We start from the raw sequence: 25,029 nt of genomic DNA on the forward strand, positions 1-25,029 counted from the left end.
TCATGAACATTTTGCCTGTGCGTTTGTTTCATGCTATGTGTTCTGAAAAGAAATGAGGAGTAAAAATTCTAGCTCATGCTTTAGTGGTGCCACTTCCTCATATGTTGTCTTGATTTTCCGGTACAGATAAAAGGAACTCCTTTTCTTAATGTCTTTTTTCCACCACTGATAAATGGAGACATTGCTGCCATCGGTGGGGTGGGCAAATAACGACTTACAGGGAAGACTGCCAGACAAAATTTATTTTTTAACTGTTTTTTCCACAGTCAGTCAGGTTGGGACTACTTTTTGACTTTTGCAGTATTTTCACTGATCTCAGAATCTATCACTGACCCTCAGCCTGCAAATTATTTGCAAATGCTGGTACTTCCCAGTATTGCAGCAAAGCATTGCCGCAGCAAAGAAAATTGAGAGGTTTGAGATCAGCTGTGCTAGGAATGAGTTGGGTAGATCTTTAAATACAGGAATACTCACTGCATTTATTTGGTTACTTTTTATAGTCTTAGGGGTATTTTTCTCTCTACTTGTGGTTTCACAACAATGTCTCAAGCCGCCATGTAAAGAATCAGTACCTTACAGGTACATGGCGAGTCTCATGGCCGGTCAATAAAGGGTGTGAGTTCTCGAGTTCCTTAAATGACTTAAATGAGACCATTTGCAGCTCAAAAGCTACACCTGTAAGTTCTGTAATTCTGGCCTTTGGAAAAGCAGGCCTGGTGTTCCTGTGTAAGGGCAGAGGGGGCATGGCATTCCCTGCAATCATGGTCCAGCCCAGTGCAGCTCCGGGTAACAAACCTCCCTTGGTGAGAGAAGAAGCTCTAACTGTGCATCCCTCAGGAGCTGCCGCTTGAGTGCTGGGAAGCAGCTTTGCTGCCTGCTCCTCGTGGCTGGGTGCAGTGGCACAGGAATATCTGAAAGCACGGGGTAAATGCCCTTTCGGTTTTCGATTAGAAGCCAAGTGCAACAGCTGTAGAAGAGAAATCATAATTATAATAATTTATGTTGCTTCTTAATGGCTTTTTAAAAATATAACTTCCTTGGTTGCTCAGTAGAAGGGAGGCCTTAGCAAGACAGAGCCCTGTACAAAATGCAGTGAAGCTCCTGAGTCATTGCTGCTGCAGTTGGCCTCAGAGCTGCTTTGTATCCAGGGAATGTTTTGAGGGGAATGCTTCCTAACTCCTTAGTTGCTGGCTTGCCTTTTTGCACCCCTGCAGCAAGGGGAAGATACTGTTGCTGGCAGACAGTAAGGACCGAGTGGCATGTAGTGAAATCCTCAGGAAGTGTTTCACTGCTCTCCTGGGAGTCTTGGAAGAGGTCACACACTGCAGGGCACAGCCCTTGATGTACCCTGGGCCTCAATTGTCTTCTGTGAGACCCGTGAGTGTCAGACCTGCTTTCCAGTCAGTCTCTCAGTGGCTGGTTTGTTTATGGATTTTAATACAGAAGCACAGCATGGTCAAGGACTTGCATAATTTAGGAGTGTTGTGTGGCATTGTAACTTCCTGAGCAGACTAAAGCTTCAGCTCTCAGTACAAATTAATTGTCTAGTGTTCCCCAACAAGTGGTTTCTTTGTTCAACCCTTGTGTTTGTCAGCTGCTCTTTGACTACATGTTGTCAGAGAACATCAAGTTGAGAGTGCAGAGCTGGTTACTGTGTTCTACTCTCTAAATATTCCCTTTTTTTTTGTTTTTATAGGCTCGAAATGTCAACACGGGGGAGCTAGCAGCAATTAAAGTAATAAAACTAGAACCAGGTAAGTGTTTCTTAATTGAAATACACCACAAAATCTAAATATTTTTGTGCTTAAGATAACAATCATACAAAATCAATCTAGTCCACTTACTGAAAGAAGGGGTAGTTGTTGCCTTTTGCTGTAGGAATACATTGTTCTAAAAAAATAGCAATCGTGCCAAGCAGGATGTGAGGGGAAAAATGTAATTGAAGAACAGTGAAATGAGAGCTGATTGAAATTTCAGTGAGAGTTGTAGGGTTTTTGTCTTAAGTAATAAGTTTTTAATCCCTGTGATACAAAAACCTCTAGAACAAAAGAAATGAGGAAGACAGCAAGGCAGAAAAGGACTCGCCAGGAAAAAGAGTAGAGGAAGAAAAATAAAAAGAAGGGTGAAATAATAGCTGAACATTAGTATCTGGGAGTTGAGTACATTTCCTGAAATTTGGAGGCAGACTATGATTAAGACTTCACTGTCTGCTGGATTTATATTTGAACTCTGCCTCTGTTGTGATTTCACAAAGTACATGTGCCCTGCCGATCAGTCTCAGCCTGGAAGTGCTGTTCTATTAATAACAGGCTAGCTGAACAGGAGGACAGTAATCCAGACTTTTTGTTCAGCTTCTAACTTTTGGTGTTCCATTTCCAGATTTAATATTGTATGTCTGTGTGATATTTTAATTACCTATTTTGATCCTTAAGGTGTATGTAGGCAAGAAGGGAAAGAAGGTACAGGTTTTTTCCTTTTTCTTAAAATTCTGGAATTGATTAGAAATGTTATTTTCGCAGTGCTTGCACATTTAAAAATTCAATACGGACAGTATGTTTGTTACTAGGTGGTTCAAAAAGTGTATATTCATCACACTTCTTTTACTCAAACTGAAAGTGTGCTCTCAGATGCTCTTGTCTAGTTCTTTTTCTTTGGTTTTTATTTTATGTCAGTTCCCAGTTGTTGGAGTCCTTGGCTTTGCATGGCATGGGTTATCAGTCCAGCTAAGCCAAGCACAAGAATCATGCTGTGGGCAGAGCCCAGGATGTGCTGCAGCAGGGGTAATTTGCCCTCATGCTGTGGTGAGAGGTGAACAATTGGCACCTTGCAGTTAAATATTTTTGGCAGCCTTTAGACACCCGGGTGGTGTGCAGAGAATGTGCTTTAGCTGCCCTCGGTTTGCTCACTAAGCTCGGTTTCTCTCTGTAGTTGTCACTTTCGATTGTGATGGAGGCTTGAGTGAGAATTCAGACAGGCAGTGGCCGCATTCTAGGACTGTGACACTGGCTTCTTTTGGAAGTTTTGCAGACTGGGAGAGAGTGTGAAGGCTTTATGCTAGTTTCATTTTGAATGCATTGAAAACACTGGTCAAATACTGGGGGAATCGTGTCCTTTCACAGGGATACCTGTCTGTACGGGAAAATAATTTCTGTGTTCTGTAGTGTCTGTGTGTTTAAAAGTCTAGCCAGGATACAGCAAGTCATCAGCAATACACACAGATAGATGTTACCTTTCAGCTTGTGATTTGAAATTTGCTATCAGTTAAATAAAATACAAAGGAACATCACCTTTCTGGTTATAAATAGCCCAGTTGATTGGTCGTCATTATGTTTATTTACTGGGAGAAGCTTTAAAACATATTTTCTTAGGTAAAGCTTGGCCAGTTCTGTTGGACTTTATTGTTTTTCTTTTGAAATTTATTAAGTCGTATTTGAGAATTGATTTTTGGACTGTGACAATACATGGGAGCTTAGTGTCTGTATTCAGGTTTTTAGAGAATCACTTTGGTTTCCAGTTTGTTACGCTCAGGAGCACTACAGCAGAGTGCTAAAAAGAGAATTGTGACAGACTTTGAATGTTCCTATTTTTTCAACTTAAGTGTCTTAAGTTCATGGAGCTAAATGGTTGTTTTAGGCCTTCAGGCTGGTTTCACCAATAAAGGCCTTGAGGCTTGTAAAAATGAATTGGTATTTGTGTGCTATATATGTCTAACTAAAGAAACTTCGGAAGAACTTATTTCAAAATAACATACCAGACTAGCTCCAGTTTGCCCTTATTGCTAAAGAAATTTCAGAGGAATCTCAGTGTAAGAGACTGAACAATAAAGAACACATGAGGTGTATTTATTTTAAAAAAATAACAAGTTAAGAAGGCTTTCAAATATTCTGTTACCATCATTCTCTTACTTTTTATGGGGTTTTTTGCCTTCTTTAACTTACATACGAAATAACGCTACCAAAATAAAAACATCTCAGTTGTGTTTTCAGTTTCATTCATGATTTTCTCAGTGTACATATCCAGTAAGAACTTTTTACAGAAAGACCAGGACACCCATGGTACCGAACAGTGAGACTCAGGTAAATGCCACACCTGTGTCAGTGTTTTATCTGGATGTTAAGTTTAAGTTACACACAGGCCATAAATTTACATTCTTGCTGAGTCTGCTGAAAAGTTGCAGCAGCAGCAACCTACTAGGGACTGGGGTTTTTTGCTCAGGAAGATGAGCTAATGCGTATTGGGCATGTGGCCAAAAATAGCAAAGTCTTGTTGTGTTTTTAAGAACGTGGGCTATTGGCAGGGCATATGCAGATGCACACAGAGGGCTCTCAGGGAGAATAAGGACTTTAGAAAGAGCTGTGGCCGATATTATAACAGGTGTCAGCAGGCATGAGGTCCATCTGTCCCAGGAGAATATAGTTACTTATTGCTAAGCCCTTGCTAGTAAATACTGATTTACAGCTAATTTATAGATCTGTGAAACTTGCGGATAATTGGTCTTAATTACTCAGAATGTTTGTTTTATAAACATGTGCTGAAAATTGAGTTAAGATGTGAGTATAACCCAGGCCAATGAAAATACTCGTCCTTCTGCTTTTCAGGAGAGGATTTTGCTGTTGTGCAGCAGGAAATCATTATGATGAAAGACTGTAAACATCCGAACATTGTTGCTTATTTTGGCAGCTATCTCAGGTACAGTTTGTTTCTTTTGCTCACTTAAAAATGTGTGCCTCTCTCCTTGTAAAGGACAGGTCTAAAAGGTGACTTAGGCAAAACACAATTTACCGAATAAGTATTATCCAATTTTATATTTTTTCATTTACCTTAAAATCTGTTTATTACAGTGTCTATAAATAATTTTTCTCTCAGCAAAATCATTCAGTGAACACATAGTCATGTTTTCTTGCAAATGAGTTGACATCTATAACATGTAAGTGCAAAATGAGAGGTATGACAAGTATGAACAATCTGTGTATATAGTATCTTTTTCAGTAGAATGTCTTGTTTGTCTAACACATGAACTTCTGACCAGAATGTGATGGTTCATTTATGTTTGTTTCTGGAGGTGAAATTATTTGCATTGTAGAAACATTGACAAATATATCTAGTTCTCTTGCAACTGCTTCTTTTAACTAGTTACAATAGGAATGGATTGCTTAGTATAACTAATGAAAAGCTGTTTCTGATGGTTTTCTAAAATGTCATGTGAAAATAGATTGTGAAAAAATGTTATTATTGCTTTCAATTTTCTTTACAATTTTTGTATCGAAATGGTGCCTCTTCTCCTGGTGCTGTATTTGGGGTGAGGGTGTTTTTTCGTTAAAAAAAAAAAAAAAAAAAAAAGTTTCCCTCTTGTCTTAGAGTACCAAAATACACATTTGTAGACCCAGAATTAAATTTTGGTAAATACACTGTGTGTTTTGTCACTCTCTTATTCTCCTGCTTGGTTCCCTCCTCTTACATTGGTAGAGTGCTTCTCTTTTGTCTGGGCAATTTCATCACTGTCTTAGAGACCTTTTTGTGTCTGACCTTTTGTTTTCCAAGCGCATTTCAATGCTAAGAACGATAGAAAAGTACCATCATCCTTTACTTGCCGCTTGCCAGCATATCGTTCCCCTTGGATTTCTTCTGTTTATGGCAGGATTTTTCAGGCAGTCGGGTTTCTGTGTTCCTGTTAGCCTGGGTGTTAAGTTGCAGACACTAAGCAGTACTGTTGGTCCTGTCTGTTTTGTTTGCTGCTCTTGCCATGTGCTCTGCAGAAACAGACAGCTGTGTACAGTGTTAGTGTTGGATGTTACATGGATCTTCACCTGTTCCAGAGTGCTTAGGCACAGTAATAAAAGGTTAGATAGTGAATTAGAGATGAAGTCGTCTCTTCTGATCCTCTTATGTTCTTTTTTTTTCTTTTCTGTAGGGCTTTTGCACACTGGGAAGTTAATGCCCAGTAAGCAAAAGTGTGAATTTACTGCACTTATCTGCTTCATGTCTCTTACTTTGTGGGTGCTCTGCTGCTGTCCCAAGGCTGCTGAGATTGTTCTGGCTTCTTCCCACTTCCACACTACTGCTGCTGTTGGCATCAAACAGGATGCAGCCACACGGGAAAGAGTGGCTTTCATGAACTCAGTGCCCCCAAAAGGATCCCTGTTTGAGTCCTGCATCATTGTGGGAAACAAATGGGGGACTTGGAGGTGTCTGTCTCTTCAGTACTTCTTCCTCGCTCATGTTCCCCGCTAATTCTGTTTTCTTTCACAGGTAGTCACATCGCTTGTGTGTCTCACTTTCATCAGTTATTTCAGTGGAAAGACTTAATATGATTTCAAGCAATGCTTTAATTAATCCCTAGAAATGTATGGAGTTAACAGCCAAGGGAATTCTGTAGCTTAAAACTTCTGTAATGTTTGAACAGTACCTTTCTCACTCCTAGAGGAAGCAGATGGGGTGTAGCTTCGAGGGCTATGTAGACTGTGGATGTGAAAGGGGAGGACATCCAAGACAGACAGTTCTTCCTTGGAACAGCAGCTATTCTAGCTGTTACCTGCTGGTGAGAAATTTTTGAAATTTGCAGGAGATAAGCTCAGCACTTTACATCATTGCTTTGCAAAACACTTCCACAAATGTCTCAGCTGTTCTAACAGAGCCTTATGAATGCAAGAAACTCAAGACCAGGATTCTTAAGGAAGCTGCAAAACAACCATCAGCCATTCCTTTGGTTGTCCTGTGTTACAAACTGCTCTAAGGTGGTTTTATGTGATTTTTTTTTTTTCCCCTCTGAGTATTTTGATGACCAGGAATGACTAGCCAAGTCCCAGATTTTCTGCTTTCCAAAATGCCATTTTGTGACCACACGTGTTACCAGTAAAAATTACTAAGTGAAAATAGAATTGCTGGCCACAATAGAAGAGACCTTTGAATCCTTCAGTTCATTGTCTGTTCTTGGAAAACACCTTTTTGGAGGTATAGTGACTCAAACTGAATTGATTCCCTTAGTAAGGGAAGAACAACTAAATAACTTCCCTCTGACCTGTAGGTATTTCTGAAGGAAAAGACTTTATCTGAGCAGGCACTTACCCACGGCATGGACTCCACTCTGCCTTGCACTGACTAAAGCACTATTTTCACTTAATTTGTTGTGGAAGAAGTTGAAAGATACCCCTAGGGTGTTTTGCTTTGCATTTGTTTCTTTTTTGTGTTAAGTCCTATGCTCTGAAAAAAGTGGAGAAGTGAAAATGAGGAAGAAATAAGAATCCACATCTGTTTCCTTTCTACACTCAGAAAAAAGTATTTCAACAAAAAATTAGTGTGAATGTTTCACTAATACTGTTTTTATTACTTCATTAAAGTAGAATTTTTTGGATATTTTATTAGTTACTGTTTGGACAGTGAAGTATAACATAAAGATCAAATCATACTCATTTGACTTGTACTTTTTGTAATACGGAGCTTGTTATGTTGTACTTTACAATGTTATAGTCCTCTGACTTTTCCTTTACAGGTGCTGTTCTCAGATCTGACAGCTAATGAATGGTTTTATTCACTTTTTAGACGAGACAAGCTATGGATTTGCATGGAGTTTTGTGGAGGTGGCTCTCTACAGGATATTTATCATGGTATGTCAAGACTAATTCCTTAAATAAGTAAATCTTATTTTCCAAAATTGAAATGATTACAGTGTTTTGGAATTAAAGAGAAGGAATCCTAAAATTAGTATCCATAGTAAGTCATTGAAGGTCAGTTTCAGCTTATGTTTTTACTTAATTGGTTAGGCTTGGTTTTCATAAACAAAATTACAGTTATGGTGGGTTTTTTTTCTAGCAGTGGAAGCTATTTCTGTCCTTCTGTAGCTCATATACCATCACTACTTTTTAAAGACTGTAAAATTAGACAACACTACATTGTAAAAATTAAAAAAAAAATTATGTCTTCATGTGCTGTCTTCATAACCATTTTGTTTCTGAGCTTTTGAAGTTTGTTTTAGTATAATCTATACCACTGCCTACGGAAACCTAGGTAAGTGGATTGATTACCATGGGTGCTCATGTCCTTTGTAAACAGTGATCATCTGTATGTTTGTACAGCAGTAGTTCCACTAAGGTTTTTTTTATTACTGTTTATTTTATGCTGGCTTTGTGACATGTGAAAAGCAAAGGTGGCCTGTATATTTGCTTTAGGCTTGGCTGCAGAGAATGGTCAAAGAAACAAGGGCTGTGTGTGAATCTGTTTGATAGTGAGGGGATTTAGTAAATTGATTGCTAGTTTTCAGTTTTGAGGGTATTAAGATTTACATAGGAAAGGAGTATGCTGGGAGTAGTGGCTTTGTGGTTCCCAGGTGATGTTTTTCACAGAGGAATTGTGAAGATTTAACGTGAGAATCTTCTCTTGTGCTTAAAGAGCTTTTTGTATGTAACTTGGGTGCAACTAAAACAAGCACAATTTCACAAGTTCACACCATGCTCATGGCATAGTCATTTGAATGTGGCCTTGTTGAGCCTTTACATCTTTGCTAATTTTGGGAAAAGTGTCGTGTTTAATAGGCTTTGTTATGTGGAACACCTGTAGAGTAGGAAATGAGCTCATGCCACATAAATGCCTGAACAGATGTCATACAGGAGTGGTTTCCCTTGCGTCTGATTTCTGGCTTCTCTGCTGGTAGTTAGAATGGAAGGTTCTTTTCTGATCTTTATTGTGTTCTGAAGACTTATTCCAAATGAACTATAGGCCTCTGTAATCTTATGTCATTTAAGGTAACCAGAATTTAATTTCTCAAAATAACATAAATGCCTAGATGTACATACTCTGGGTACCAATATATATAGTTCTGTGTGGATTTGGAGCTTCTCATTCAGAAAAGGGAAGTTGGATTTAGACTTGTTTTGAAGATATATATTGCATGATACTAATGTTATGGTTTTGTAGAAACTTAGCAGTAAGATTCTTTAATCCGGATTCATTCTTAACTCCTTATTCCTGCAGAGGCCTTTGAGAAACTCCATCCAACTTCTCTATTTGTTTTCTCTGCAGAATGTGAGAAGCTTACAGTGGGGACTGTTTCCTAATCTTAAACCCCTTTACTTTCAGGATCAAAGTCCAGTGACTAGGGGCAAACAGACCGTTACTTGCTTGCTGTTCACTGTTTGCTTTGCGTATTTCTTGAGAATTTGTTTTCCTTTAAGAGGCTTGAATGAAGTTGGACCCTGGAGGGAGAGGGAGACTCCTCCTTCCCTTGGGTAACTGCTGAACCTGCTCCCAGGGAGAGTTTGAGAAGCTGCTTGGTGTGGCAGGCCCAGGAACACCAGTGCTGATAGCTCATTTCAGAAAAGGGTTGAGAAGCTGGAGGGAGCAGGTCGTGTGGCAGTGGGAAGGACGGAAGGAGAGAGCAGGTCACAAACGGTACAAAGAACTACTCGGGGCTCAAAGGGAACTGAACAAAGTTTGCTGCAGATCTGAGTCACTGAGTTGTAAGTCCAGCCTTTTTCAGAAGCACACAATGGGTTTCTGCAGGGGAAAGAGTTGTGCTTAAATCACTGCTTCTGTTTCTTTTTCCTCCTAATTATGATGAGATTTATATATGTGCCGTGGTTTTGCTCTGGGTCAATTTGCTTTCATACTCCCCATACAATTACTATTAGTTGAGAGAAGGTTTATGCAGATAAAAGAGACTGGATTTGGGGAAAATAGTATGAACATTTATTACTAGCAAAATAAAATCTACTAAAGAACTACATCTATAGCAATTCTACCTGGACAAAACCCTCCTCAGCCCCAGGGACTGACCAGCTGGGCAAAACCATGACAATATGGAAGGAATTAGTACTTCCTATTCCAATGGGAATGGACGTTTTTGAGTTTAAAAGGTGTTTAGTGGTCTTTGGGATGGTTGGTCTGGGTTAAAAACTAATCACATTTACTTAGAGATTTGCAATGTAAGATCCTATCACTGTGAATGGAAGTAATTGAGGTATGAATTTGGAATGGGCAGTATCTTACCTAATTTTGAGGTTTTTTTCTTTTTCCCTTTCATTTCAGTGACGGGACCACTGTCAGAACAGCAAATTGCCTATGTTAGCAGAGAAACACTACAGGTAGCGTGTTCTTGTTTTCAACTTTTAATGTAAAAGTGTTAATGGCTAAAAGTGAAAGTTACAGATAACATATGATGCTATGGAAATAGGGTAATTGGATGACATAGCATTTTTCTCAGAGTTTTGAGGAGGTCCCATATTATAGCCTAGAAACCTGTATAATTGCATAACCTCAAATAGCCTGAAGAAAAGTCTTGTCATCCTTCTGCTGTTACTTTTATGTTTGTTTTAAAAAGGGGGGAAGCAGCATATTTTCTTAATCCATATTTGCAATATAAATTGGTTATTGTAGGTTTGAAGGAAAATTTAAGCACTCAGTCTGCATATCTAATAGTTAATCTGTGCTAATAAGAAAAAAATTGCCTACGTACTTGAGATGTTCAAGTTAAGGTCACCAGCCTCTCCCTGTGGGTATGCTAGCTTTGATTTTTCTTTCCTAAATTACAGGTTCAGTACACCTGTAAAACTTAATCAGGAAGTGCTTTTTTGAGGGATGTCTTGCTTCCATGTGAGAGAGTAGTTCTTGACTTCTAGTGAATGCAAACCTGTTGAATGCCATCAGCTGAGAGCCGCTGCCTCTCTCAAATACTCTTTCAAGATAGTTCTGTTCCTAGGCCATCTCCCTTGGTTGCCACTTATCATCTCCCTATCCTGTGCTAGAGATTGCTGAGTTACAGGATGTGTCTTTTTTCTCCTTACAGTGAAGGCTTATGTGTCATCTGGGGTTTTTGAACCTTTAAACCCTTTTGTTCTTACAGAGTTGTAGAATGATTTGATTTGGAAGGGACCTTTAAAGACCCCTCTGCAATGAGCAGGGGCATCTTCAACTAGATCAGGTTGCTCAGAGCCCCATCCAGCCTTACCTTAAATGTTTCCAGGGATGGGGCATCTACCCCCCTCTCTGTGCAACCTGTTCCAGTGGTTCACCACCCTCATTATAAAAGAATTCTTCCTCTGATTCTACTGGTTTTTAGTTCAAAAGCATTACTCTCTGTCTTATTCCCGGAGGCCCTACTAAAAAGTTTGTCCCCATCTTTCTTATAAGGAAATGAAAGGCCACCATATAAGGTCTCTTTGGAACCTTCTCCAGACTGATCAACCCCGAGTCTTTCAGCCTTTTCCTCACAGGACAGGTGCTCCAGACCTCTGATCATTTTTGTGGCCCTCCTCTGGACTCTCTCACAGGTCCGTGTCTTTCCCATGGTGAGGACTCCAGAGCTGGATGCAACATTCCAGGTGGGGTCTTACCAGAGCAGAGTAGAGGGGGAGAATATTAAACAGTCTGGTGAGGACCCCCAAGGGACACCACTTGTCACTCACCTGCTTCTGGACATTATGCTATTGACCACTACTCTCTGGATACAACCATCTAGCCAGTTCCTTATCCACCAGATAGTCCATCAATCAAACCTGTAATCTTCTCAGCACATGGAGGAGTGTTTCACTAGTCTAGAATGGAATTTAAGAAATTGTTTACTGTGTGGGAAGATATCTTGATTAGTATGTATAGGTTGTGTGTGAGAAAGAAACTTGTTATTTTGTATGTATTATTTAAAGTGTTATTTCTGGACTAATATTTTGTATTTTAATTTGCCTGTAAGTACATGCTTCTAGTACTTTGACCAAATATATTGTATATAGATTCTGATATCCTGTTGTAGCTTACAATACAGCATCACTTTTCCTATAAAATAAAAGTAATTTGTCCAACATTAATTTTACCACCAGTTTCTATGAATCCAGAGTTTTACTTGGATGCCTAAAGTTACCATGCAGTCTTCGCATTTAGAAACCCATTGAATCATACGTTTTCAGAAAACACTTGCTGTAAATTTTGGTTGGAATCAGTGAGATTGGTTTTGAAAATACAGGTCTTTTTAAATATGACCTTCAAAGTAGCTGTTTCTAGGCATTCAGTTTTGAAAACAGTGACCTCAAATTCTTTCAAGGCAGTAGAAAAAGTGTGTGAGTTGATGGGCTTCCAATAGCCTCCAGAGATTTAAGGAGTGTACATAGGATTCTTCTAGCTAATGCCAGTTGTTGCAATGGTCTGGTAGATGATTGGATTAGTTACACTTTGTGCAAAAAGCAAATCAAGTGCAATTTTTAGGTATGCATGCATGCCTGCAGTGAGAACTCTAAAAAACCATTGGACCAACTGGGTACTGCTAGTCATGTCCCCCAGAGAAACAGGTTAAAGCATCTGAGTGGAGCTTTTTGCTTCTTTAGTTTAAGGAATTGAATTTCATAACTGATTAGCACATCAGCTACATTGCATAGAGCTTTTCATGAACTGCTAAAAATTTCCCCAAAAACTGTGTCTTCAGAGGTACTCTTGTCTATCTGTTCAATGCTGTTCACTTGAAATCTCCAGGAACAAGTCATGGGTTTCCTCATACCATCTATGAAAAAGCTAATGATTGAAAAGTCCTAATTTATTTTTGCAATCAACTCCATGGTGTCTTGCATGAACTGGCAAAAAAATTTCTATCTTGATATAGAGATCTCTTGTGAACACAGAGCCTTATGGAGGTCACAGAGCAAGGAAGATGTTTGTGTCGATTTACCCCGGAAGAGAATTTTAGAGATAAGCCGGGAGTGTCAAAAGTGACATGGTCTATGATTTGTTATGCAGGGATTCGGTTTTATAGAATTTTTCCAGAATTTAAACTTAGTGTCTAACTTGTGTTGAGTCTTAAAGTGTTTTGGTACTGTCACTGAGACCCAGAAGGACAGCCTAATGCTTCTGCAGAAATCCATGAGAGAGAGTTGAACTCCAGTATTAAACCCTAAGCGCTGCCTGCTGGCATGTTTCCAGGCTTGATTGAAGTGTGTAATGGGATAGGAGAGAACTTCACCAGTTATCCTGTGATCTGACTGCTCAAGAGAAGACTGTTAGGCAATTTAACAGTAATTGGCTTGGTCTGAAAAGGTGACAGTTACCATATCCAGAGGAAAGCTTGGTTGGGGAATACTCTTTTTCCAACAGATGTAGTGACTGGTATTATTTCCAACTATCCTGTATGTTAGATACTAGGTAAATAACTAATATCTGTATAGTTAAAGTTATTTAGATATGCTACTACAGATTTTGAATTTGCAGATTTGCAGCAGGATAGACTGAAATATAAAAATGTTCTTCAGTCAGTGAGTCATTTAGATGATTGAATTGGATCCTAAATATATCTGGTAATTAAGTGAGAAATATATATAAAATGAAAAATGTTTGACTAAATTATTATCTAAATATTTTATGCAGGGACTGTATTACCTTCACAGTAAAGGAAAAATGCACAGAGATATAAAGGTAAGTAAAAACTGAAAGGAATTTTTGTGCTTTTAAAATAGGCTGCATCACCTCCAGTGGTCTTTACTGTTATGTATCAATTTTGTATATACTTTTGAATATGTAGGGTTTTTTCCCAAGGGAGGGAAGAAAAAGCTTTCTTTAAAATACATGCACGGAAACAGTTTGTTCTTTTCATTGGAACCTCACTTACTGTTTGTTTAGACCAGTGCTGTAAACTTTAGACATCAGCTGGTGTCCAGAGCAGTATGTTTAGGTGGCTCTAAGAGTGAGATCTGTGCAAAAGAAGGGTTTGCTCTTTCCCATAGCTTTTCCAAGAAGCTCAGCATACCCTTCTTTTTGAACCATCTAGTGAGCAGAGCTGTTGCTTTGGCTTCTTGCTTCTTTTCTTGGTGAGCAGATTGCAGGGCAGTGGCTGCTGTTACGTGTGGTTCTTGGAGGCTGCTTCTGTCCCCTCCCTCGCATGCTAAAAATAGAGAAGGTGCTGCAAATCAGGCTATTAGCACTGACTTATTTAAATCTTCACCTCAGCAAAGCTCTATCAAAAGCAGCTTGTTCAGACTTTTACACTCTTTTATAGTTTCCTTCTGGTGCTGCCGGTTGACTTTTTGTTCCAGGAGTTCTACTGCCTAGTCTTTCCAAACCCTTCCTTGCTCAGACTGCAGCTTAAGCCTGGCAAGCTTCCTCCTGGAAATCTGACATTAAATTATCATATTCCTTTGTGTTGTTGCATGCTGTTGGGTTTGGTTTGTTTTTTTCCAGATGAGGAATGCAATGTATATAGCAACTTCAACTGAGATTGCTGTCATGCAACCTGATTTCACTGTTCTCATTGGCTGCAGAAGAGTATTTGGCGTTTGAGCAAGCATAAAAAATAATTTCTGAATGAAAGTTTACTTTGAGCACCAAAATTAAGTATTTTCCATTATACTGTATAGAATGCAAAATTATGCTTGTAAGTATACAGTGCACAGATACTTTTCTAAGCAGAACTGTGCTGGTCACAAATGCTTGGAGAGCTTTTCTTTTAAAAAAAGCTGTTCTCGTGAACATGGAAAAGTACTGTCTTCCTCTGCAGATTGCCTGACTGTTGAATTGTGTTTGCTTCCCTCAGTAGCTAAGTTACATATTTAGAGTACCTGTTCTGTTGGTCTTGAAAGGTTAGCAAGGTCAAGAGCATGTAAACTGGGCTGTCACACTGTTTACCGAGCTCCATCTATAAGGCTCATTAACTGTACTTGTGCAACATGTGCCAAGTTAGTTGCGTTTCACTGCAGGCCTGACTTTTCCTTCTCTGTGAAAAGCCATAATCTGTAAAAACATGTTTTTGGAGGCTTGTCTCTGCTGCCTTTCCATCTAGTTGATGGGCAGTGCTGACATTCGGAGCTGTGTTTAGACAGCTCCAGCCTTCACTCAACTCAACCTGTACCTGGTTTCAGTCTTCAGATCCAGTTTGTTCTTGGTCCTTCTGTCTTGTGATTTTATGATACAAACCTCCACTTTGGGATAATTTTGGTTATTGAACCAAAGTGAGCGGTACATACACCCCACAAAAATGAACTCTCTAAATCTAGCACTAAACAGAATCTCTGTTGCATAAGGATGGAAAGTACTTAAGGATTACCAGGCACTTGAATATTGAGGCAGGTCCTAAGGCTATAATTATAGTAGGCATGATTCTCTAATAAGACAAAACCAGCTCTTACTTATGAAAAGAAAATAAAATTGTTTCCGCTTTGACCTTTAGAGTTCCAATTTCCTTTCAGTCACTGTAAATAGAAAAAAGTAAGAATTAATCAGGATAGGCAAATCATCATAGTTTTGTCTCTTTTGAGAGAGGTTTTGTGCACAATACAAAACTCTGTAGTACCATAGGCTAAATGGAAAAGTAGTGAAAAACCTTGTATATCCAAGGGATTTTTTTTATATAACAGAATGGTAACGTGCTAATTTCACAAACATTTCCTTGTAAGACTGCAGACTTACTGAACACAGTCCTTGCTTTGTCTTTGGCCCTAGTTTGCCATAAGATCTCACATAAATTTTTTTAATACAGTATTGGAGGAACCTGCATGTTTTAATTCAAGTGTACTTACTTCTTTTTAAAGGGAGCAAACATTCTTTTGACAGATAATGGACATGTAAAATTAGGTGAGTAAATACAAATTAGTGCTATTAATACTTTTATGTGCTTTAGGAAGCAGTATGCTCTGTTTTGTTTAATGAAGTGATGGTTTCGTGTAAGGAATTAGTGAATATCAGAATTTTTTTATCTTGCTGGTAATATCTGACTATACCATCCAGTCAGCATCTGAAGATTAATGTGAGTTGTTTTGGAACAGTGATGTAAAAGAACTTCTGATACTGTAAGGGGGAGGTAAAATTCAAATCACAGGGGTTTATAAGGTTTTAATAAAATGTCCCATTTAAGAGTGCTTAAATGTGAAGTGTACCTTGAAAGGTTATCTGAAAGAATCTCTTGAATAACACAAAATATGTATTTTATCGTGTTAAAACACTTCATGTAACTGTAAGGTCTTTTGTGTTAGCCTGTTCTTCCTTGTGTGGGTGAGGGACATGTTTGTGTGCATGTTTGGCAAGTGACTGAGGGGAGATGACTGATGCTATCTGAGGTACACCAAGTTGCTATTTATTTTTGGTTAAATATTTCCAGTATACTTAATAACCTCTTACCGTGGCGAAGCCAAACTTGTGTTCATTGTCAATTAATGATATCAAATCAGTTGTTAATTGTCCCTTTGTTTTTGCCTTTTTTTAATAGCTGATTTTGGAGTATCTGCACAGATAACAGCTACAATTGCCAAAAGGAAATCATTCATTGGCACCCCGTATTGGTAACTGTGTTTTACTTGGCCATTAATATAACAGTAACATATATAATAGTGTTGAAAAAAGCATGCTCTGACACTTCCTGGGTAGACTTATCACTAAAGGCTGTGTCAGACTTTCTGTGTTAGTTATGCCAAATCCTGAATTAGCTGAGAAAATGCTTTAATACTCTGAAAAATTGAAAGACTGTGTACTGCCCTTATCACTGACTAATTTATCTTAATTTAGTAAAACTTAAAACACTATCCACAGTTTCTTTTTTTAAAACTTTGATCTTAAATATTTTTTTCCCCTGATTTTCCATTTTCTTGCTTTATGGTTCTTTCCCTCCAGCCTAGATACAACTTTTCTGCAGCTTTTCAGTTGGTAATGAGTTTCATTTGTTTGTCTGCACAGATCCGCAGATTCTTTTGCCACTTTTGAACTTTTCCTCTAAGCCATTTTCCCCCTTATTTGCTTAAACTGATTGAATTCTTTGGCACATTTCTGTTTATCTGTACTGCATCTTTATTCTTCCCGCATTAAACTAGTGTGTGTAATTTATCTTACCTGAAGTTCAGCCTTTCATTTTATCCTCTTCACGCTGAAAGTGGTTGTTCGTTTTCACATTGAAGCAAATGAGACACATTCTTCACTGTAAAACAGCACTTTTGTGCATTTCCCAGGCAGACATTAAAAATTCTGTAGTCCAACAGCGTAGTAGGTACAAGACAAAATATGTACATAATGAAAAAACCCTACATTCAAGTTTTGGCTTGAAATAGTCAAGAATAGTATTTTTAGCATTTTTCTGCAATGTAAAAAGTGCATCATGGCTTCACTTCCCTTTCAGAATAACACAAACACCCATAAGTCATGATTGTGTGGTTTGGTTTGTGTCTCTTTCCCAAGACGTCTGGGTGAGAGACTGTAACTTTCAAATCGTGCCAGGCTTCTCAAACAATCTGAAATAACAACTTTGAAAGCATTACATAGGTTAAATGCTGATGAAAAGCATCAGTTCTTCTTTGCCAAGCTTCTCAAAGATTTGAGAGAGCACAAGTGAAGCAAAATTTTTGAGGTTGTGGAGAAGAAAATTTAGCTGCAGAGTGAAAGTTTTAGTGCTCATTATAGGTGTCAGGACAGGTAAGGTGCTGTGCAGTGTCTTTAGTGCTAGTAACTCTCCTATTTGCCATGTTTAACCCAGGTTCCCCCTCTACCTTGGTAACTCACTACTTTTTGATTTAGAGAGATTAGTATCTTTAGTGAACTCTGGAAGAAATTTATCTAAATACAGTTTAGCTATGCAGGCTTATTTGAAATAAGTCCTACCACCATACCTGCTGATGTTTTCAGATCTACAGATAAGGATCACAGAAATGCAGAATATGCTGAGTGGGAAGGGACCCACAAGGATCTTGAGTCCAAAACTTAGGTCTGTACAGGGCATTCTCAGGAGTCACACCGTGTGTCTGAGAGCATTGTCCAAACACTTCTTGAACTCTCAGGCTTGGTGCTGTGACCACAGGATGCCTGTAATTGAATAATACATCATTTGAGATGCTGCTTGCTGATTTACTGAGCATTTGCTAAGTTGACATTCATTTGTCATACATGTATTGAGTTATGTCTCCAGATTTACTGCTACTTTTCAGGTGATCTGGACTGATAAAGTTCAAAGGTAAAACAAGCTTACATAGCCACCTGATAGAACTATGTGGGACAATCAGATTCCTAATTCACATTGGCCGTTCAAAAGGTGTGACAATGCCTAGTGAATCATTTCCTTTAGGTATTCCTATTTATGTGCTGGTTGATTTTTGTCACCTCAGAATGTGAAACCACTTTAACTTAAATGAGGTCACCTGACCTGAGTGAGACAGACTTTACAAACTGGGAGTGCTCTGTACAGAGGTGACAGCGAGTCTTCAGGTCTCATGCGTTCAGGATACGAGAAAACTGACACTTTATTACTTTTTCTGTTAGAATTCCTCTCTTCAAAGCGAGTTGATCACTTCCTGGGGCCATGTGTGAATTTGGATATTATTTTGATTTTATTGTAGTTGAATAATTACACTTTAGCCTCTTTGATTGTTGAGTAGTGTTTTGTTGTGTGCCTGTGAAAACGTCTGAGACAGATTGATTTCATCCACTTACTCCTAAATGACCATTTTAGACACTGCCCATTAGTTACTTGAAGATGATTGAGGAAAACTTCAGATATACATTACGTTTTTACACACGCCCTTTGGTGTATCTGTATATGTGCACTCATGTATATGCTGTGAGCTTAGAGATTGAGAGGGAAGAGAGTACTAAACTTTTCTATACAGAGGAATGCCTGATTTATGGTGAGAAGTTTACCTAAAAATCTTCTATCATTAAGGATGGCACCAGAAGTTGCTGCAGTGGAAAGAAAAGGTGGCTATAACCAGCTCTGTGACCTGTGGGCAGTTGGAATAACTGCTATAGAGCTTGCTGAACTTCAGCCTCCAATGTTTGACCTGCATCCAATGAGGTTAGTAAGGGGTTATGTCTTGGGGAGTAAAGACAGCTTGTTAAATAATCCATTTGACGAGGGGGTTTATGGTGTTAGGGTGTGATGTAAGGGTCTTGGGCTGTAAGTGTTCTGAATGAATAGGATAGAAATTCCAGCAACTGTTTTTGGTGCATAAATGAGTAATGTTGTCCTGATAGCATCTCTTAAACTAATGGGACTTCTTACTGCCAACTAAATAACGTATTTAATAATTCATCTCATATATGTATTGCAATGTAACCACAGAAATACTGTTGTTTTCTTTTTCAGAGCACTTTTTCTAATGACAAAAAGCAACTTCCAACCTCCTAAATTAAAGGACAAAATGAAATGGTAAGTACTTTTCTGTTTTGGTAGATAATGAATGTACTTTACTGGGCAATTGATTTTAATGTTTAGCACCTCATTTTACAGGTCCAATAGTTTCCATCATTTTGTGAAAATGGCACTTACGAAAAATCCTAAAAAAAGACCCACAGCTGAAAAGTTGCTACAGGTATAAATTTATGTATGGGATATTTTTTTAAAAGTTATAAAATTAAAATATGCTTAATATGAGTGGCTGGAATTTTAATCTGTATGATTCTTTCTGTCTTTCAGCATCCCTTTGTTACCCAGCCATTAAATCGAAGTCTTGCCATTGAACTTTTGGATAAAATGAATAATCCAGATCATTCCACTTACCATGATTTTGACGATGATGATCCTGAGGTAGGAATATGTTTTAATCATACAACTAGATTAAGTTTTTGTTTGCCAGCAAAACTAAATTATGATGATTTATTGAGCCCCGGAATGTATTGTTATCTGGGGATAGTCTCAAAGGTCGCTTTTGGTTGTGCTGCTGTGTCACATGTACAGGCACTTACCACAAGTCATTATTATACTTGGGGAAGAGAAGCTTGAAGAGGTGTAACTACTTTAAAGTTTTGCTTATTGCTCTTCAACAATTCTGCAACAGTAAATGTGGTCTGCTTCTCCAGTCCTGAGCTTTGTCATGTGTTCTACTCTTTCTTTGTGAAGTTATCTTTCCATTCATCTGCAAAGAAAACATTTTCATAAAAATAATTTTATGGTTGTGTAGGGGAGAGTATGATCCTGTAGTTGTTTTTGTCAAATGGTTTGATGTGTGTTTTTTGCAGATGGTATTTTTTGATCTTAGAATGCTCTGAGATTTGATTTCACTTGTGGTTTTGTCAAAGGCAAAGTTTCTGATTTTCTGCTTTAACAGCTGGGAAAAAGTAGCCTGCTTATGTAAGATGATAAACAGTGCAGGACTGAAGTGTTTATTAAATAAGAGAAATCAGATATTCTGTTACTTCATCTTGTCTTGTACTTCACTGCATGTTAGTGAATACTTTCCAAATGTTTACTGTTCCCTAACTGATGGCCTTTTTTTGGAAGAAAAAATGTAATCCTTTCAACACAAATGCCACTGATTCAATAATTACATACTTCTGGTTTTTTAATGGGTAAACTAGTCTAAAAATGCCTTCAAAGGAAAAGAAGCTTAAAAGAAGCAACTGCTTTAATAGATTAATTTTCAAATTTTACAAGTTAAATAACTTTTACTTTCTGGAACAGCAAAGACAAGTTGACATGCACCAAGTCTATCTTAGAAGCTGAAATAAAAAAATGTGGAAAGAAGTCAGAGTGAAATAGATAATTTTTTGTGTTGTTGAGTGCAATGCATATTTTCTAAATGAGAGGGGAGGAGAGGAAAGCATGATGGTTGAATAATGGTTAATACTTTTAAAAGGAAATGCACATAGTAGCATTACTCTTCCTGTAATGAGTCCCTTCAGTGCACATTTTATTGATAGTTACTTGTAGCTTACAAAGAGTGTTCACACTTTTGTGTGCCTTGTGACTTAGCTTTAAGAAGGTTCTTCTGTTGTCTAGTATATTACTTATCCATTATCCCATAATGGAGTGTGGTATCAGGAGCAAAATCTATTCCTTGTCTGGGGAGAAAACAAAGAGAAAACAACCTCCTAGCAGTGATCAGAGAAAACACCTAATTTTATCACTTAAAAGAAGCTGGACTGGCTGACAGTATGGAGGGCGGGCGAACTGCTGGTGTGTCTTTGGCGATGCATTCTTCAGATACAAGTTCATTTGTTGTTTGTCTTACACTGCTGATGGTTTCCTGCTGCATTTGTGGGCTGTTGTGCTATGCATACTGATACTGCTCCATCACTGTTCATCACATGGCCTTGAGCCCTCCTGTGAGCTTCAGGCATTGTTACCTGTGCTGTTGGACCATTTTCATTGAATGGACTACTTAGATGTAAGAGACGTTTCTCACCTGCCTTGTTGCTGGATAATTTTCCACGAAGGCATTTAAGGCACTTGCAAAGTGAGATTGATATGACACTTGGAAAAACATTTTATTTTGCATTAAGTAAGTCTGGGACCCACCTCTGTGAATAAAGTAGGTGGTAATGAATTATCTAATGCCTCTTGAGCAAGTTTTGTGTTTCAGAAAAAGAACCTTGCCACAGGCAAAGCAGTTGTTGGCACTGTGGTCTTTCCTGTAATAAAATGAATGAAATAAGAAGTGTATGTTCTCCTTTTATACAAAATTGAACTTGCTCCAAAACTTGCCTGCTCACAGAGGCAGCTGGAGATGTTCATATGAATTTAGGGATTGACCAGTCCTGTATTTGTGGCGATCCCCTGAATGCATCCATCAAAAATAAAACAAAGTGACAAAACAAGGTGAAACATAACACAGTATGAAAACACTGGTGAGAATCTTGAAGCCTCAGACCTACTCCCCAGTTTTAGAGTTTTGCATTTTTTTGGGGTGGTGGTGTTGGTGTCTTCTTTTTTTTTTTTTTTTTTTTTGGTGGATTGTTTTTCACTTTTTGAGATTTGAGAGCTCTTCTGTCTGATGGTGGTCTTTGAAGTCAAGTCTGCCGACCCCTGTACTGAGAGCTCTTCACTTGACCTGTGCTGCTTTTATGGGGATACGATCTGTTGCTGCTTGGGTAGTCTGCAGAGTTGTGTTGGTGAAGTAGAAATGAAGATGTGAATTTGCCCCTTCTGAGGAGTGCCATACTATGTCTTTAAATCATTGTTCACCTTTGGAGATGTTGACAACTGCCTGTTCGTGACATTTCTGTGACAGTGATTCTCATGATGGATGTGATATTAGCCAAAAAGATTGCAAAGAGGAAAGTGCTCACTCATGCCTTATGCTTAGTACAGTCTAAGTTTTGGGGATAAGATTGCTTTTGAGATCTGTACCACAATGGCTGTGGTACAAAAGGCATTTGTGTCAGGAAGTTAACCTGCATTCCTTTGTCCTCTTGCACAGCTCAGATGTCAGGTGTTTGTATCAGCTTGTTGTCAGTGTATGTATTTCAAGGTGACTTGAGGACTTAGTCCTCGTGACTGAGAGATGAAGATTTGACTCCTTCACGTAATTCTCTGATCTGGAGAAGGTGGTATGAGGGCAGGCTGTGTCTGTTGTGCAACACAGACACCTGTGTCAGGATGCAAGGCTCAAAATATCACTGCAAAGGCAAAAATACCTCCCAGCTCCCCTACAGCTTCTGCTGGCATTACAGATGCACACACATCATACACAACTGAGTGGTGCCTCTTAATAAAGGATTATAAATAAGCAACCTGTCAGCACTCTGACCTATAGCAAACCATTTTTTAAGCCCCAAACAATGCACAATAAACGAAGTGGAACTTTGGAAGGAGAGGATTGACATAAGTTGTGAGAAGCAAAAAACTGCTGATGAGATGTGGGAGAAAATACATACCCACAATCTGCAAGTCTTTCCTTGTTTCAAAGAAGAGCGTAGTGAACATGAATGGGAGGGGAAACACCACGTACATGTGTGTTGGATCCTAATGGGAAGTAAAGGAGAAGTGTGTGATGAAAATGGATTAAGTTTTCTGATAGTATTTCAGGGGTAAACAGAGTTGCTGAGCTATTTGTGACTCCCTGTGATAGTACAGCAGTTGAAGTTTTGTAACTGTCAGCACCTTGTAGTCAAAAGTTGCCCTGTGAAGAATATACTTATTGTATATAAAAGCAAAGCTAACATACTAGAACATCATAGCATCAGACTGCTTTAATTAAAAAAGTGTTTTGCTGCCACATATTCAACACAGAAACAGAGCGAAAATGTGCTTTTCAGAGATTACTTGGGCTAACATCATGGGAAAATAACTGTTTTCTAAAAAGTAAGATTTCATTACAAAGGACGTATGAAAGCATAATGTTAGGATTTGTGTTGCTAATTTTGGACCTGATTTGTATGCATGTTGTGGTTTAGGAATGGTGCTTCCCAATTCACTGCCCCCCACTGACACGCTCCCAAACCACGTGCCACTTGCTTGCTGTCCCTTCCTGCTCCCATGGGATGGAGTTGAGAATTAGAGGCACAAAAGTTGAAGATTATGAGTTGAGATAAGAAAAATTTACTGGAAACAGCAATGAGATAAGAAAACGAACAGTACCAGCAACAATATTAATAACAGAAGCGTAGAAAGAGAGGGTGATTCACATACAAGAACGTTCTCTGTGGACCCCCAAACAATGAACAATAGCAGACAGTGCTGACGTTTTTTGACTGGAAGCCACGCCCTTCTTCTCAGAAGCCAGAGAGCTCTTTCCCTCTACCCCTGGGAATGACAAGAGGTGGTGTAGAATAACCCCTGGGTCCTGGCCAAAAACTAGGACAATATGGTTGTCCGCTGATCTTGTACTCTTGTTAAGAACTTAAATTGTAGTTTCTAAGAGAACCTGCAGTAGTGCTTGTAGAAAGCAGAGAGAAAATCCAAGGGGGAAAAAAAAAGGTCAAGTCTTAAAAGTTCAGAATATTTCATCCTGTAGAGAAGTAAATGAAAATTCAGGGAAAAAATAGAAACGGAATATAAATATGAAGGTGAGTACGTAGAAATTACGCTATCTCTCTTGCCACACAGCACGAGAGTACCAGGAATACCTTTCTACTCAGCTTTGAAAATCTCAGGCAAATTTCTCATTACTTAAACAACAATTGATGACTTTTTAGGAATCAGTTTAGTTTGGGATAATGATTGGAGTATCTAATGGAATGAGATTTAGTCTTGCTGCTTCTTTTAAAAACTACCACTGCCTTACGCTGAAAGATGAAAAAAGGAAATACTAAATGAACAGAGACAAATGCTGGCCAGCATTATATTTGCTCAGATGTGATGTTCTAAAAACCCTTATCTTGAAGACATTCAGCAGTTGAAATGTCTCTAAATGATTCTAACCTTAAGTATAAAAAATTGCATGCAGTCTTTATATTTAGCTTTTACTTTCTTTCTTTCCTTTTTTGATATTAGGCTACAGAAGCCTGCTAAAAACTGTCACACAATACTGGCTTTCAAGTGAGCATATTTTGGAACTGAAATATTTTGTTTTTCACTTCTAGCCTCTTCTAGTGCCTCACAGAATTCATTCAACCAGTAGAAATGGAAGAGAAGAAAAGACACGCTCTGAAATAAACTGTAAGCACGTGTGATATGACAATATGAAGTACTCTTAAAGTAATCATTGATGCTATTTCAACTGGTATTTTGGGTATTTGATACACACAGAAACTTTTTTAATGATGTATGGGAAAATAAAAGCATGCTGTTTCACTGAAGTGTATAGATTCTAGATGACTATGCAAAAGAAATAGTGTAAAATATTTGGCTACACCCTTTGTCAGCACTTCTGCGAGGCTCACTGTTGCTTCATCTTAATTGAACAGGACACAACCTGAGCTCTTCTGAGAGCTGATATAGCTTTGTATGCCACTCCAGCAAGGATATTCATGGCAGTGCCAGATTCAGCTGGGTAACAGAATGGCAAAGGAATATTTTTCTTTCCTTAATTATCTTACTTTCGCTTTTGAATTGAAACAGTTACATAGAAATCAGGAGGGGAGGAGGTTGATCACTGGCTTTTAAAAACAGACTTCATCCCCCAGATTGCAGTAATTCTTTGTTTGAATTAAATCAGTGCAATACGTGGAGCTTTAGCTGTCTTTTCTTAAGCTGAAGTTCAGGGGAGAAGTGTTAAAGAGATTCTGCCAAACTGGTGTCCTAGGAAATGTGATTAGTTTGCTCCAAACTTCATTCAATACTCCTTAGTGCTAGTGAGTCTCCCAGCAGAACAGATTCAGTAGTGAATTCACACCATGGATATGCTTTTTCTATAAATTACAGCTGTATGGCGCCTCTAAGGAAGATCCTTGCTGCCCTCTTTGCTGAATGGTTTTCCTGTTCGTCATAGTGAG

At 38.5% G+C, this 25,029-nt stretch overlaps 1 protein-coding gene across 1 annotated transcript in view; it reads left to right on the forward strand.

Moving 5' to 3' along the window:
- The window catches only part of MAP4K3 (mitogen-activated protein kinase kinase kinase kinase 3), a 77,168-nt gene that overhangs the window by 7,844 nt on the left and 44,295 nt on the right, over window positions 1–25,029 (forward strand). The window contains exons 2-13 of the mRNA XM_027889211.1: window positions 1,697–1,754; window positions 4,599–4,689; window positions 7,540–7,604; window positions 10,021–10,076; window positions 13,336–13,383; window positions 15,492–15,534; window positions 16,166–16,238; window positions 18,599–18,730; window positions 19,022–19,084; window positions 19,166–19,247; window positions 19,352–19,462; window positions 24,178–24,253. Coding sequence (XP_027745012.1) covers window positions 1,697–1,754; window positions 4,599–4,689; window positions 7,540–7,604; window positions 10,021–10,076; window positions 13,336–13,383; window positions 15,492–15,534; window positions 16,166–16,238; window positions 18,599–18,730; window positions 19,022–19,084; window positions 19,166–19,247; window positions 19,352–19,462; window positions 24,178–24,253 — 898 coding nt within the window. The remainder of the gene's footprint in view (window positions 1–1,696; window positions 1,755–4,598; window positions 4,690–7,539; window positions 7,605–10,020; window positions 10,077–13,335; window positions 13,384–15,491; window positions 15,535–16,165; window positions 16,239–18,598; window positions 18,731–19,021; window positions 19,085–19,165; window positions 19,248–19,351; window positions 19,463–24,177; window positions 24,254–25,029) is intronic.

This window comes from Empidonax traillii, unplaced genomic scaffold (genome assembly GCF_003031625.1).
Source record: "Empidonax traillii isolate 1590-97213 ecotype Southwest subspecies unplaced genomic scaffold, ASM303162v1 scaffold256:size688067, whole genome shotgun sequence".
NCBI classification, from domain to species: Eukaryota; Metazoa; Chordata; class Aves; order Passeriformes; family Tyrannidae; genus Empidonax; species Empidonax traillii.